Consider the following 14,730-nt stretch of genomic DNA (forward strand, 5'->3'; position numbering starts at 1 on the left):
ACAGTACTTGCCTGACTGCATTGTGCCAAATGTAAAGTTTGGTAGAGAGGGAATTATGGTGTGGGGTTGTTTTTCAGGGGTTGGTCTTGGCTCCTTAGTTCCCTAGTTAGTCTGGCTGAAAAAAGACAAAAGTCCAATTCAACCATTAAAAAAAAAAAAAGTTATAAACCTATATCCACAGTTGATCCAGAGGAAGGAAGAAAAAAAAACCCACAGCAAAGCATGATCCAATTTGCTCCTGTTCCAGTAAAGGGAACTCTAAAGGCGTCAGCATACCAAGACATTTTGGACAATTTCATGCTCCCAACTTTGTGGGAACAGTTTGGGGATGGCCCCTTCCTGTTCCAACATGACTGCACACCAGTGCACAAAGCAAGGGCCATAAAGACATGAATGAGTGAGTTTGGGGTGGAGGAACTTGACTTGCCTGCACAGAGTCCTGACCTCAACCCGATAGAGCACCTTTGGGATGAATTACAGCAGAGAATGCGAGTCAGGCCTTCTCATCCGACATCAGTGCCTGACCTCACAAATGCGCTTCTGGAAGAATGGTCAAACATTCCCATAGACACACTCCTAAACCTTGTGGACAGCCTTCCCAGAAGAGTTGAAGTTGTTATAGCTGTAAAGGGTGGGCCAACTCAATATTGAACCCTATGGGCTAAGACTGGGATGCCATTAAAGTTCATGTGCGGGTAAAGGCAGGCATCACAATACTTTTGGCAATATAGTGTATATCAGCTTTAGCTATCAGAATTTATAATAGAGGGCAGTGTGCCAGTGTTACAGGTACAGGTGGTGATTTTTATTTTTTTTTCTTTATTCTTGGCCAAGTTTTTTTTTTTTTAGCTGTCTTTTTGCATTGTTGAGTTTGTTATTAATAAAATAAAGGTATTCTTGAACAATAACCTGCGGACTTTGGTGTGTTGCTCATTTCCCAAGGTGGGAGACAACATTTTGGAGAGTCAAAGCCAGGATTTTAACTTCATTTTTGTGATTTTATGTTCAAAATTACAGACTCCTCCACCCAATATAATGTTTTCATAGGGTCCTTGACGATTTTTTGACTTTAGAATGTACATGCAAGGTGAAAACACTGACGCCAGGGAAGCGGTTGGGATTTTTTTTTTTTACGTTAATGCAAAGAATGTATTAAAGTAAAAAATAAATTGGAGGCCTTAAAGCTACTTCAAAGTGGACCTTCATTCACAATGAACACTACTAGCTCATCAGACACATCAAGGACTGCAACAAAATGACAGTGATTGGATTTGTGGCTGAAAGGATAGGTCAGAGCCTAGGATTACATCTAGTACACTGGCATGAGGGGAGGGATTGATAGTTGTATTTTTGATCTTGATGGAAAAGTCAGAGAGAAGGGCACAATTGGGGGGGGCAAGACTATATTGTCAATTTAGTTTAAGGCAGTGGTGTGCCATCCATGCTATGTCAGTTGCTAAGTTAGTAATGCGAGAGGAGACTGAAGTGAGGTGAGGAGTAGAGAGATAGATCTGTCATGGGTGCACAGTGTTGGAAGCAGTGGGAGGTTATCAAGTAACCAAGAGAGGAGATATAGATAGAAAAGAGAAGGGGGCCAAAAACAGAGCCTTAGGGAACCCCCTACAGAAAGAGGAAGCAGAGAGGAACACTGTGATAGATTGGAGAACCAGGAAAGAGCTGAATATTGGAGGGCAAGGGAGTAGAGTTTATTGAGGAGGAAAGGATAGTGAACAGCATCAAATGCCACAGAGTGGTCTAGTAGTAAGAGTATGTAGTAGTGGCCATTGGTTTTACCAGTTAGTAAATTGTTAGTGAGTTTTATTAGGGCTGTTTCTGTGAAGTGCTGCGAGCAAAAGCCAGACTTTAAAGGCTCTTTCACACCATGGTGCTGAGATATCAGTTTTTCTGCACACGTTCTACAAGGGCACAATTGAATCAATTGTTCTCTGTGTGCCCTGTTCACAAAACTCATTGAAGCATGCATGGAAACTGAAGTAGACTGATGTCTCCTCAAGTGAAATCTGCACGTCAGTTTCCATCAGTTTTGGTGCACCTATGGTGTGAACAAGGCCTAAGAGGTCAAGACGATTGTAGACTAAATGTTCGATAAGTTTAGAGGTGAATGTGAGCAAAACAATTGGTGTTAATTTGTACAGGTTGGTGGGGTCCAGTGATGGGTTTTTAAGTATGGAGGTGATCTGTTGAAGTTTTAGAAGGGAGGGGAAAGTGCCAGAAGATAGACAGAGATTAAGTAGTTCCCCAGCCACGCTATAGCCAAGATTCAGCGACAGCGCAGTCAGCTAGTTCTGGAAGGGCATCCATTGATGTTCTCCCAGAGCCGCGCCCCCTGGGGCGCACACTGCATGCAATCCGTGATCATTGTGTTGTGTCCTTTAGACACAGCTGATCACATGACTAAGGAGCGGGCCAATCACAGCCACTTTTACCATGTGACCAGCTGTGTCCAATCACAGCTGATCACAGGGTAAATAGGAAATGCCAGTTATCGGCAGTCCTCTCCTCAAGCTGACAGCGCATTTTGAGAGGAGAGCCGGTAAAGTGGGATTTCGCAAGGGGACATCTACACTGATCATCAGGGAACTGATCATCAGTGTCCTGGTGATCAGTGTAGCCCCAACAGTGTGGCTAATAGTGCCTATCAGTGCCCTTGTGTGCTGGCAATCAGTGCCACCTAACAGGCGGCATTGATAGGCGGCACTGACGAGCACTGTTAGGTGGCATTGATAGGCGGCACTGACGAGCACTAACAGTGCCCGTCAGTGCCACCTAACAGTGCCTCCTCATCAGTGCCCATAAGGGAAGGAGAAAATGTACTTATTTACAAAAATTTATAACAAACTAAGAAAACCTTTTTTTTTTTCAAAATGTTTTTCTTTTTTTTTGTTAAGGAAAAAATAAAAATCCCAGTGGTGATTAAATACAGCCAAAAGAAAGCTCTATTTGTTTCAAAACAATTATAAAAATTTAGTTTGGGTACAGAGTTGCATGACCATACAATTGTCAAAGTGTGAGAGCGCTGAAAGCTGAAAATTGGTCTTGGCAGGAAGGGGGTAAAAATGTTGGTAAGCAAGTGGTTAAAGATGTGAGTGAGAGAGCATAGGATAGACGAAGAGGGTGATTTTAGTATATGACATTTTTATTTGTCTATAGCTCCACTTAAAAACATTTCATATAACATGTAGCTCCATGGTCTGTACACAGTAGGTGTCTGTGACTGCCAAAAGTTTAAACAGGAAAATACGATTGCTCATTGGCTGCTATGATTCACTATGAGTCACTGATCGCTGAATACTCTTGCCTTTCTACTGCTGAAATTATGACTTAGAAATGCAAATTCCTAATTTGATCTTACTTCTAGTCGTTCTAGATGAGTCCAGCCTATGTTTAGGTCATAGAAGGTGATGATCTGAACCAGGGGCGGACTGACAATTCATGGGGCCCCCGGGCAATAGGGGATCATGGGGCCCCTGTGTCCTTGCCAAAACTCAAAAAAGCCTATGAAAAAGGTACCAAGGGCATCTCATGGGGCCCCCTACTGACCCCAGGCAGTGCCTGAGTTTCCAAATGGTCAGTCCGCCCCTGATCTGAACTTAAAGAAAAGCTGTCACCTGCAGGAGCCACACTATACGAAGAAGGTGTGGAAAGCCAAGCAATAACATGAAGAGCTGAAAATATAACGAGGAGGGGGCTGGGATACAGAGCTGTAAAAACACAAGAATAGTTACTGCTTTCCATGAAATCTGCGAGGAGAGAACAGGGAGGCAGGGCTGAGCCATACTGTGTGCATCAATGGACACACATAGCCCAGCTTTGGAGCGACCCTGCACAGAGCTAGTGATTTGCTATGGGGGCAGTCGGAAGGGAGGAGGAGCTGAGAATGCTCGCAGTGGCTCCCAGAAGAGGAGGTCTGGAGGCGTTCTGTGCAAAACAATTACACGGAGCAGGTAAGTATACCATGTTCATTATTTTAATTTAAAAAAAAAAAAAAAAGCTTTACAATCACTTTAAAAATTCCATAGTAGATCAACCTTACCTCAATTGATTTAATTTACTTTATCATAAAATATGTTTTTAAATGCAATATTGAATAGTTTGTTTAACTTCCTGCCAGCATTAGCCTCTCTTACTGCACAACAAGAAAGATATTGCAAAAAGAAAAAGCACTACAAGTCCTCCTGACACCCAAGACATATCTATAATTCTCACTCCACTGTAATTGGCTGGAGAATACTCCTCACAGGTGTCACCTACAGCAGGCAACCTTGTTTGCCCCAAGGACTAATAAACAATGCTATATTCTTTAGCCAACCAACACAAGACGCAGAGCAAAATGAAAAGATACAAAGGAAGTACCTGTGATACTGCAAGAAGGTACAGGTATCTGCTGAGGATGGAGGTGACTCGATACCTCAGCTGGTCTAAGGCACAGTGGCAGTGCAGGATGGGATAGCAGACTGTTAGCCAAAGAAAGGTCAGTCACTGAGTATGGGTGGTAGGCAGGAAAACACCAAGCCAGAACAAGGCCAGACAGCAGGTATGGAGTAGTAGTAAAGATGTGCACAGAGGTTGGTCCAGGTGGCAGGTAAGAAATATCTGTGAACAGGCAAGAGGTAGCTCCAGGAGGCATTTAGAAGTGGTAGCCAGTATACATGCAACGATTCAGTTCAGGAGGCAGCTAGAAGACAAAGATGTGGTAAACAAACAGGCAATGGTTATTACATGTGGCAGGCAGAAGGCGAAGCCAGTAAACAGGCAAGAGTTGGTTCAGGTGACAGACAAGATGTGATCCGATAACAGGCAAAGATTGGTCCAGACAGCAGATTAAGGCACAGTAGCTTTGTAAGCAGGTGTTTTGAAACGCCTATGAAAATTATACACATGGCAACACAAGTAGTGTTCACACTGAAGCGTTAGCGTCGTGGCAAAATTGACGCCTCATGTCCAGTCTGGAGGAGTTAAAGTCTTTCAACGCTTCCCATTCAAGTCTATGGTGACGCACCTCAAACGCCACCGTGGTAGGTGCGGGGCGTTAATACCATTAACTTCATTATAGGCATTTGTGGTGCGGTTTTAACGCTTGGAATAAGCCTATGAAATGCCTCAAAATCATGTATAGGGCGTTTGGGGAGCGTTAAAAAAGCTCCCCAAATGCCTGTCTACTGCTATAGGGGCGTTTGGGAAGAAGTCAAGTGTGAACAAGCCCTAACACAGAGGTCAGGATACCGGTTCAGCACTCACAGCTAGTAGGGCACATGGAGAAAACTATCACAGGACTTGAGGTGTTGAAATCGGATGCGGGTGTAGCTTGGCAAAGGGTGCTGTGGCACATGGTGCTGGGATCAACAGAAGGAGTTAAAGGTGCAGTTGCATTGCCCACCTGCTGTGCCCATAAAAAGGTTTCAGCATCCCTGCACTGAGTACCTGCTATGCACATTATGAGGTGTTCCTACGATCTCTGCACTACACTAAAGGTTTACTATGTCTTTAAAGTATAACTAAAGGAAAAACTTTTTTTTTGTTTTGGACAGCGTACAGAGGGATTAAGAAAGCGTGTCCAATTGTATTGCTGCCTGTGACCCCGTTAAGGAGATTCACCCTATTTGTCCTGTTTACCATTATCTTTGAAAGTGAAAGTAAAAAAAAAAATAAATCCCAAATTTTAGGTTGTCCCCAGAAAAGTAATAGAGGGTAAATCTTTCAATGGGTCCCCAAGGAATTCCCTTAATTTGCAGGGATTTCCTCTCACTTCCTGTCTGGCTATGGGACAGGAAGAGAAGGTAAATCTCCCCAATAGGACACAGATGGTGAAAAAAAAAATCTGACAGGGTTATAACCCTCCCTTGCTCTATCCAAAATGAAAAAAAGGGTTTTGCCTAGAGTTCTACTTTTACCTTGCACCACGGAACTAGGAATGGGTAAGTGTGTTTGTGTTTCAAATTCTCAGACCTCTGTCTTATCAGAAAAAATGCTCAGAGCTACTGTCAAGTAAACTGATGTATACCAAAGCTGCTTAACTTGGTCTGGGTGTCTTAGCTTCCAAAAAAAAACTGGGCAAAAAAGGTTTAAAGGCTTCAACAAAGCTTCTTGAAGCTGGCTGAAAGCTTTGCAAAAATAAGCTGAAGGCCATATAAACAAGACCTAAGTAAAACATCAGCTTTTAAAACTCATTTGTGCCATGTATAAAAAGTAAGCAATAGCAAAATAACACCAGTGGTATTGGATTAGTCACCAGCTAAAGTGATAGCCATGATGTTCTGGGTCCTGCAAAGGTTCTATGCAAACAGCTTTTCCACTGCTCCCCAACCACTGGGGGTCACTCGCTTGGCACCACTGCCATTCATAGATGGCATTGTAATTTTTTTTCAATGAATAAAATATGTTTTCTAATTGGACAAAGTGAATAGCAATGTCACAATTGTTAACTCTTTATAATTCATCCAGGTAACTCCTGATGTGACTTCAGTAGAGACAAAACAAAAAACTAAGATTAAGAAGAAATTTGGTTTTATTTTAAGAACTAGAAAACAGAATTTTTTTAACAGTAAGTTTATGTAAGTTAACTGCTTCTGAAGTTCACTTTTTTTAATTTACTGAAATGATTAAAAGTACAAAATGCAAATCATTACAAAAAGTACAGTACACACATTTACATTTCATTCGTAAGTTCACTTCCACAGTGCTTTGTTCACAGTGATTAATAATACTGCATTAAATTCACACCACATGCAGGCAGATGTATTGTATTAGATACACTCTAAAATAGGTAAAAACAGACAGGCCAAGACAATATTATCATGGTTTCATTTTTTTCCTTTTCTTAAGGGCTAAGGTTCAAATAAAAGGAGCAGGAATATAAATGGCAGAATAAAAGAAGAGTAGCAATATTTTTTTGTGAAAATGTTGATATTCAGTACATTCACAGAGTTCTTTTTGTGTTCATTAAAATGTCATTGGCAAAAGTAGTCAGTTATCCGACAGTGTAGAATATAATTTTTTACTATACATCATTGGAAGGATTATAAAAGTCTGGCTATACACCAAGAGATCATCATTACATTTCTTACATAGCAGGCGCAGAGCTGATGAGTGTAGAGATTAACTGAGCCCAGGCTAAACTATCTGCTAACGAATTGGGGCATCCTTGGGCTATACCTATGCATACGTATACCTCTTTCACAGCTATTTCACACAAGAAATAGCAACATCCTCAAGTGCATTAAGATTACTTCTATCAGTCTGTGGTATGTGCCAAGAATGCTCTTCCTTACCATAAAATAATTGGTTTCATCAGTATATCACACACCAGTAATACTTCGGTAGATGGAGTTCTTTATATATTATCATTTTTCCATTTATTACCAAATATTAATCAGAAATGGCCTCATGTTTAGAAATTGTCTGTTTTGGTTACAGAAACCATTAGCACTTTTCTGGAAAAGAAGTTAGAATTTCTCTGTAGAGAAAGATCATCTGAAAATTTTTAACAGGAACATGAAGTCTTTGGCTTCAATACATCGAGCGCTAACCCAGGTCCGCTGATTTACATTTTGGTTCCAGTGACTCGAAGTATAGGCGTAATAGCCAGACAACTATACTTTTTAAGAAGTCATCAATGGCAAACCCTATACATCTCTTAGTAAAGATTTATTTTAAGATTATTTGGAATATGTAAGTAAAAATGTACTCATATTAAGGACCACCCAATTTTGTTTAATGCATCTGACAAAAACAGCCCTTGCCATTACTAGGATTAGGTCCATTAACTCTTTTCAGGTTCTAGGAATAGCTATAGCACCTGATTATGTATTATAAAGTTAGTAAAGCTGAATGCTACTTCACAAAACAGCAGTTAATAACATTTACAGTTACATGTGTAGAATTTCCAGAACTTACTATTCATTTATAGAAGAATGTATAGCCCCAGGCACATATAAAAAGGCTTTTCTTAAGGAAGACCCACCAAAAGTATATCATGCTGTAAATATCTTGTGCTACATTTCTTTTTTTTGCATCTGCTGAGATCTAAAATTCTGCAATATGGGTTTCTCTAACAATGCTTTGAAATTGCCCACTGCAGTTCCGGGTGTAAGGAAAGGAGGCAGATATGTTAGAGAAACTAATTTTCATATATGAGACTTGGGCAGTCCTTAGCAAAGGGAAATTTATTTTGCACAGCATATTTCCATGTATTTATAGCATGCATATATTTATTACACTTTTCACTGTGTTTTCCTTAACCCACTAGAGGATTTACCCCCCTTCCTGACCAGGCCATTTTTTGTGATACGGCGCTGCATTTGCACGGTCATGAAACGCGGTCATAAATGAGATTTGTAATTTTTTTTTCCAAAAATAGAGCTTTCTTTCGGTGGTATTTGATCATCTTTGTGTTGCTTATTTTTTGCGCTATAAACAAAAAAAATCGGCAATTTTGAAAAAAAAAAAAAATTTTTTTTTTTTACTTTTTGCTATAAAACATATCCAATAGAAAAATAAATTTAAAAAAATAAAATTTCTTCATAAATTTAAGACAAAATGTATTCTGCAACATGTCTTTGCTAGTAAAAAAAATCCCAATATGTGTAAATTAATTGGATTACGTGAAAGCCATAGCATCTACAAATGGTGGTATATACACTAGTAATGGCGGCGATCAGCGACTTATTGCAGGACTGCGGTGGGCATTCTGACACTCGGTGGGAACTAATGGCCACTGACATCTCCAGTGACACTAATACAGTGATCAGTGCTAATAAAAAGCACTGACATTGTATGAATGACACTGGGCAGGAAGGGGTCAACATCTGGGACGCTCAAAGGGTTAACTCTGTGTTGCACTTACACTGTGCACTGTGTGCTGTTTTGCTGGGGAGACATGCTGCTTTCTCTCTCTCTGCTGTGCAAAGAGAGAGAGAGAGAGAGAGAAAGTAGCATGTCCATGCTGACAGGAGAGAGAGATCTGTGTTGTTTACACACAGATCTCTTCCCTCTCAGCTTTAGCGGCGATCACTGGGACCCGGTGATTGACATCCACTGCAACCAATGGAAGCGCGGTTAGGGCAGCGTGCGCACCACATACCCGGAACTGCATAATCACGTATGCATGATTTTGCACAGAGCGGCCACCCTGTAGCAGTATATCACAACCAGAGTGCACTACACATTGCGCAGACATCAGTCCCATTTGAGACACAAGTTTTGAGGCTTGTAATGGTCTGTCACTACTAAAGCACAAGGCTCCAGACATGTTACTCCAGCCCCTCTTAAAAAATTCCTCTTCAAGGAATTCTGCCCATTCTCACATGGTTTGACAGATCAGGGTTACTGCTAGATCAGGGCAGAGGGCCAAACCAGCTAATTCAAACTGGGACTTAAGCAGTCTCAACTGTTTGTCAGTGATACTCTGAAAGGTGGACACACCTTCATCCCTTTTAGTGGTGTTTCTATTAACATGGATCAATAGTGCATGCACAGTGGGCACAGACCACTTGTTTACGAATCACTTCTCAAAAATGAAATTTTGCACCACAATCTTAGCTGGGGGATCAGGCCTCAGGGTGTTTCCAAGGAGAAAAATGACTCAAAGAGCGAGTGTAGTGAGAAGGTCTTTGCTGTTCTAGGCCCTGGGTCTTTTAGGGCTTCTACAGCTACAGACTAACCGTATTGATGAAGTGCATAATAAATTGAGGAGGCTAAAAAAAAAACAAAAAAAAAAAAACAAGGAATTTTGACGTACTTGCAAATTGCATATCTTTGAGTACAGTACAGGACACAGAAATCAATTCATATACCATGGGTTATATGCCGCTATCTTCAGGCGATTGGACACTGACGAAAGCAGTGCTGGATCTGCCCCCTAGTGTCCTCATATAACCCAGCCCACTCTGTGGTGCTCCAGCTCTGTCAGCAAGCAATAGACATATGTGCTGTACTGTACACTACTCCAAAATTTGAAATATATAGGTATGTCAATATTCCTCTTATCTTTATCGTACAGCGCAGATCACAGTGATGGATTTATAAGCCATGGAATAATCAAGGGGTGGTCAACAAGATAGCTAAACAGTCATAAAAGGACCAAAAAGCACAAAAGGAACAAAATAAGAACACCAATTAGCCTAAAAACCCTGTTAACAGTAAAAATACCTTGCTGAATAAGCAACAGTAGTGACTAAGCAGGCAGTGTCTCTGCTCAAAGGAAAAGTGCATAACTCTAGGTGCGTATAGGCCTCAGAACCCGATTTGCAGAGCTTGGGTACAATTCCCAAGGTGTGCTCAAGGGTCACCAATCCAGAAACTGCTAATGAGCTAAGGCAGTAAGCAGTCACATCTTGACAGAAGTGTCAGTCAAAGGTGGTAGTTAATTTGGTGAAATGTTTGTAGAAAAAAGTTCTCCAAAAACAAAAAGGCATCCATCACCTAAGGACACTGGCAAAAAAACCCCAAAAAACTGAAAAGGAGTGGGCAGGGTTATATGCCAACACTAGTGGGCGGACCCAGCAAAGCAGAAGATAGTCCATGGTCTATGAATCAATTCTTGTGTCCTGAACTGCATGATAAAGCTGTAGACTTTTTCAGTACAATTGAGAAAAAGATGTTTAACTTTCTAAGATGCTATCCCACAACTTTTCTACTTGCCAGTGTCCCAACCCCTTGTTTTAAAGCTGTATAACTTAACTTTTGTTCCTGAATTCCCTCAAGGGACAATGGAAAAAGATGGTCTCTCATGAAAAGGTAGTCCAGATGCATCTGGCAGATCTAGACAGAAGGATGAGTTATCTGAAACATAACTACCAGTAGATCAAATTTGCAACTAGTGCAAATTAGGTCCTTAATAAATGGGTTGACTGCAGCCAGAGGAATATCATCTTTTACATACTGGTTTGTGCTTAGAAAAAAAAATACTCCCCTATATGTCCTAGCACAAATTTTATGTTTTTTGTGCAAACAAAGAATTTAATAGGGACTGTTCCTACTATATTAAATAGCACAATAAGAGAAACAGAGTTTCTATAAATTGAAAAGCAGGGATCTAGTAAAATATCATATCCACATCAATATTACATGCTCCATAGGTTAAGGACCGGTTCTCAGAGATGTAATATAGATATACTGTAGGAATACTGTCTACCTGGGTAACATCTGTGACAAGGTATTGATACTCAATGACATTTTTAAAGTAAAATGATTTTTCCTAGTATTAATCTGGTAGATACCAAGATGTCATAGGAGAGTAGTGCATTTGACAGAAAACAAAGGAAACGTGTTAAAACTTGAAACAGTAATTGAAGCAGCAGTGCAAGACAGAAGATCTGCAAGATATTCTTCATTACATCACTAGTAAATAATTAATTCATGGTACATCCTGCAGCACCCTAACTATTCTAATTATCTGATTAGTTAAACTTTACATACATAAAATTGCTACACAGTGCAATATAAGAGAGGCACAATTTTGATTAACAGGAAGAACAGCATAACAAAAAAAATCACTGCAAACATAGGGGCATTTGTTAAACCAAAGTAGATAAAAACCAGGTCATTTTTGTGCAATGTACATTTTTTCTGACAGACAATTTGACACATATCCACATGCTGTTACTGCTGACTAATGTAAATAATTCTAAAAAATGTACATTTTAACAATGCAAAAACTACCTGGTTTTCAGCATAAATTTAATAAATGTCACCCACCCTTCCATAATCTTCTCAGATTACATAAAACGAATACAGTCTATTGATAGTCAAGCTGATTTACTGACAGAGTAGAGGTTGCTTACTTTGTAAAGTGAACAATAGTAAATAAGATGAACCTGTGATCACTACAAATATCCAGTCATGTGCAAGGTAATTTAGAAAAAAAAACAGGATTTTGCTGGCAAATAATTGGTTGATTGAAGTAAACACAGTTTCAACTTATTTACTAAGCTCAGTCAACATTCACTTTTCTAAGTATCTATTTAGCAAACCAACCTCAGTGTTTCTCAGATTTTTCTCGAAGGATCACAAACAGGACATACAGGTGTACCTCAGTTTACAAACGCCTTGGTTAACGTAATTTTCAGTTTACGAATGAAAATCCATTGAAAATAATGCCCTGGTTTACAAATTTTTTTCGCAATACAAAGTGTATGTCAGTGCTGATTTTTAAATGCAATTGCCGGCTTTTTTTTTTTCTTCACTATAGCTCACAGAATTAGCTGTCACTTTCCCCAGAGTTAAGAAACTAAAAGGAAACATTGTTCCTTTTAACTAGAAATAAACTAAAAGGAAACTTTCTTTTAGCCAGGGGGGAAAGTGACAGCTGAATCTCTGAGCTATAGTGAAGAAAAAAAAAAAGCGGTAATTACATTTAAAAACCGGCACCATAATAAATTTAAAAAACGGTGTGGGGTACCCCCTCTCATCCCTACCAAGCACTTTGGGTATGGTATGGATTTTGAGGGGAACTCCCATGCCAAAATAAAAAAAAAAAAAAAAAAAATGGCGTGGGGGTCCCCCACAAAATCCATACCAGATCTGAGCATGCAGTCCGGCAGGTCAGGAAAGGGGGGGGGGCGAGCGAGTGCCCCCCATCCTGAACCATACCAGGCAACATGCCCTCAACATGGGGGGGTGCTTTGGGGCAGGGGGGGCTCCCCCCTCCCCAAAGAACCTTGTCTCTATGTTGATGGGGACAAGGGCCTCTTCCCCACAACCCTGGCTGGTGGTTGTGGGGGTCTGCGGGCAGGGGGCTTATCGGAATCTGCAAGCCCCCTTTAACAAGTGAATGGGTATGGGGTACATGGTACCGCTGCTCATTCACAAAAAACAAAAAGTGCAGTGTGAAAAAAGACAGGACACAGTCTTTGACAAGCCCTTTATTAAAAGAAAAAAATAAAAGAATGTCCCCCGCAATAGATACAACGTCAATCACAATTTCCGCCACCGACCCGAAAAAAGAATAGAAAAAAAGGCTCAGCTTCCAACGATGGCCCCAGCCGTCTGCCTGCTCCGGTGGTTTTACAGTTCTTAAATATATAAGGGGCGGGGCCACCTAGGGACATCATGCATGTGACCCCACTGCATGTGACATCAATGTCACATGGGGCGGGGTAACTTGGGTGATGTCCCTGGGTGCCCCCCCCCCCACATGTTGAGGGCATGTGGCCTGGCATGGTTCAGGTGGTGGTGGGGGGGGGGGAGCGGTGCTTGCTCGTTCCCCCCCGCCCTTTCCTGACCTGCTGAGCTGCATGCTCGGATAAGGGTCTTGTATGGATTTTGGGGGTGACCTCATGCCATTTCTTTCAAAATTTGCCAAATTTTGCCATGAGAGTTCCTCTCAAAATCCATATCAGACCGGAAGAGCTTGGTATGGATGGGAGGGGGGACCCCACGCCGTTTATTTTTTTAATTGCCAGCAATTCTTTTACATTCAGCTATCAGTGGAGAACCCCGCTGAGAGCTGATACATTAACACATGGTTGTCACTACTAAAATACCACATAACCTAAAATAACTAATTTTTTCTGACCTCCGGAACGGATTCATTGGTTTTCAATGCATTCCTATGGGAAATGGCATCTCAGTTTATGAATTGTTTGCTTTACGAAAAGTCCCGAAGAACCAAGGTATGCTTGTATTTATAAACGTCTTAAAGAAAAATTTTCTGTTTCTGAACCGCAAGGAAACGTTTTAGAAACATTTTTGTTTAAACAAATTACTGAGGTCTAAAAATGTGCCTTTTTTTTTTTTTTACATTTGCTTGTACATCCTACAAAATCATTATTAATGACTACATTTCTTCCACATTCACAGTCAGCAGGTCTTGAGACTTCTCTAGAAGATCAAGTTTCTTTGTGGCGCAAGAAATGTAACAATACTCAGGTAATCAAGTGTCTGTTAATATTCTTGACAAACAATTTGTTAAGGCATATGGGTTAAGACAGACAGAGTATTACTGTGGCATATTCTAGAAATCCTTCAATCTGTTTGTTGTTAAACCTGCATTCTAAGTTGTCAATCTTCTGCAGGCACTTATGATATCAAAGGAACTAAGTAAGCATTGATCCTGCAGGGAAACTAGAACTACTCAACCGTGAAAGCAGCATGTATGTTAATTTTACAAGAAGTTTGTCTTCAGCTGAATGCTTGGGGAGCCTTGTCCTCCTCCCTTAACAATGCGGGAAGACACTTTAGGTTTGAGGCTTTCTTGATTACCCCGAAGAGCAGCTTCTATGCGAGACCGTAGTGCTGTAGAAGAGCCCATGAGCTGACGAAACTGGGCAGGGTAACTAGCACCAAACTGTGTTAACCCGTGTAAGCCAAAGTCATGAAGAGCCTTGGAATATGGAGATGCAGAGCCAAATGCATTCTCATCTAACAGAAATGAAATGAAAAGATGGAACACCATGGACAACATAGGAGGACCTGTATGGAAAAGCAGATCACAGGACAGTTTATTACTAACATAATAAAAAAAAAATTCACATTTATTTATTTCAGGTACTTGTATAGCGCTGTCAATTTACGCAGTGCTTTATATATATATATATATATATATATATATATATATATATATATATTGTACATTCACATTAGTTCCTAACCCTCAAGGGGCATACAATCTAAGGTCCCTAACTCACATTCATACATACACATACTAGGGCCAATTTAGACAGGAGCCAATTCACCTACCAGCATGTCTTTGGAGTATTTATAGGGACAGTC

The 14,730-nt window shown here is 40.6% G+C and overlaps 1 protein-coding gene across 2 annotated transcripts in view; it reads right to left on the reverse strand.

Moving 5' to 3' along the window:
• Nucleotides 1-6,508: 6,508 nt before the first annotated feature.
• The window catches only part of HEATR5A (HEAT repeat containing 5A), a 132,048-nt gene continuing 123,826 nt past the window's right edge, over nt 6,509-14,730 (reverse strand). For both annotated transcript variants that reach the window (XM_089691190.1, XM_089691189.1), the window contains one exon: nt 6,509-14,430. In XM_089691190.1, coding sequence (XP_089547316.1) covers nt 14,123-14,430 — 308 coding nt within the window. In that variant the 3' untranslated portion in view covers nt 6,509-14,122. The remainder of the gene's footprint in view (nt 14,431-14,730) is intronic.

Source organism: Staurois parvus, unplaced genomic scaffold, assembly GCF_062004578.1.
Source record: "Staurois parvus isolate SC_StPar_1 unplaced genomic scaffold, SC_StPar_1.0 ptg000553l, whole genome shotgun sequence".
NCBI classification, from domain to species: Eukaryota; Metazoa; Chordata; class Amphibia; order Anura; family Ranidae; genus Staurois; species Staurois parvus.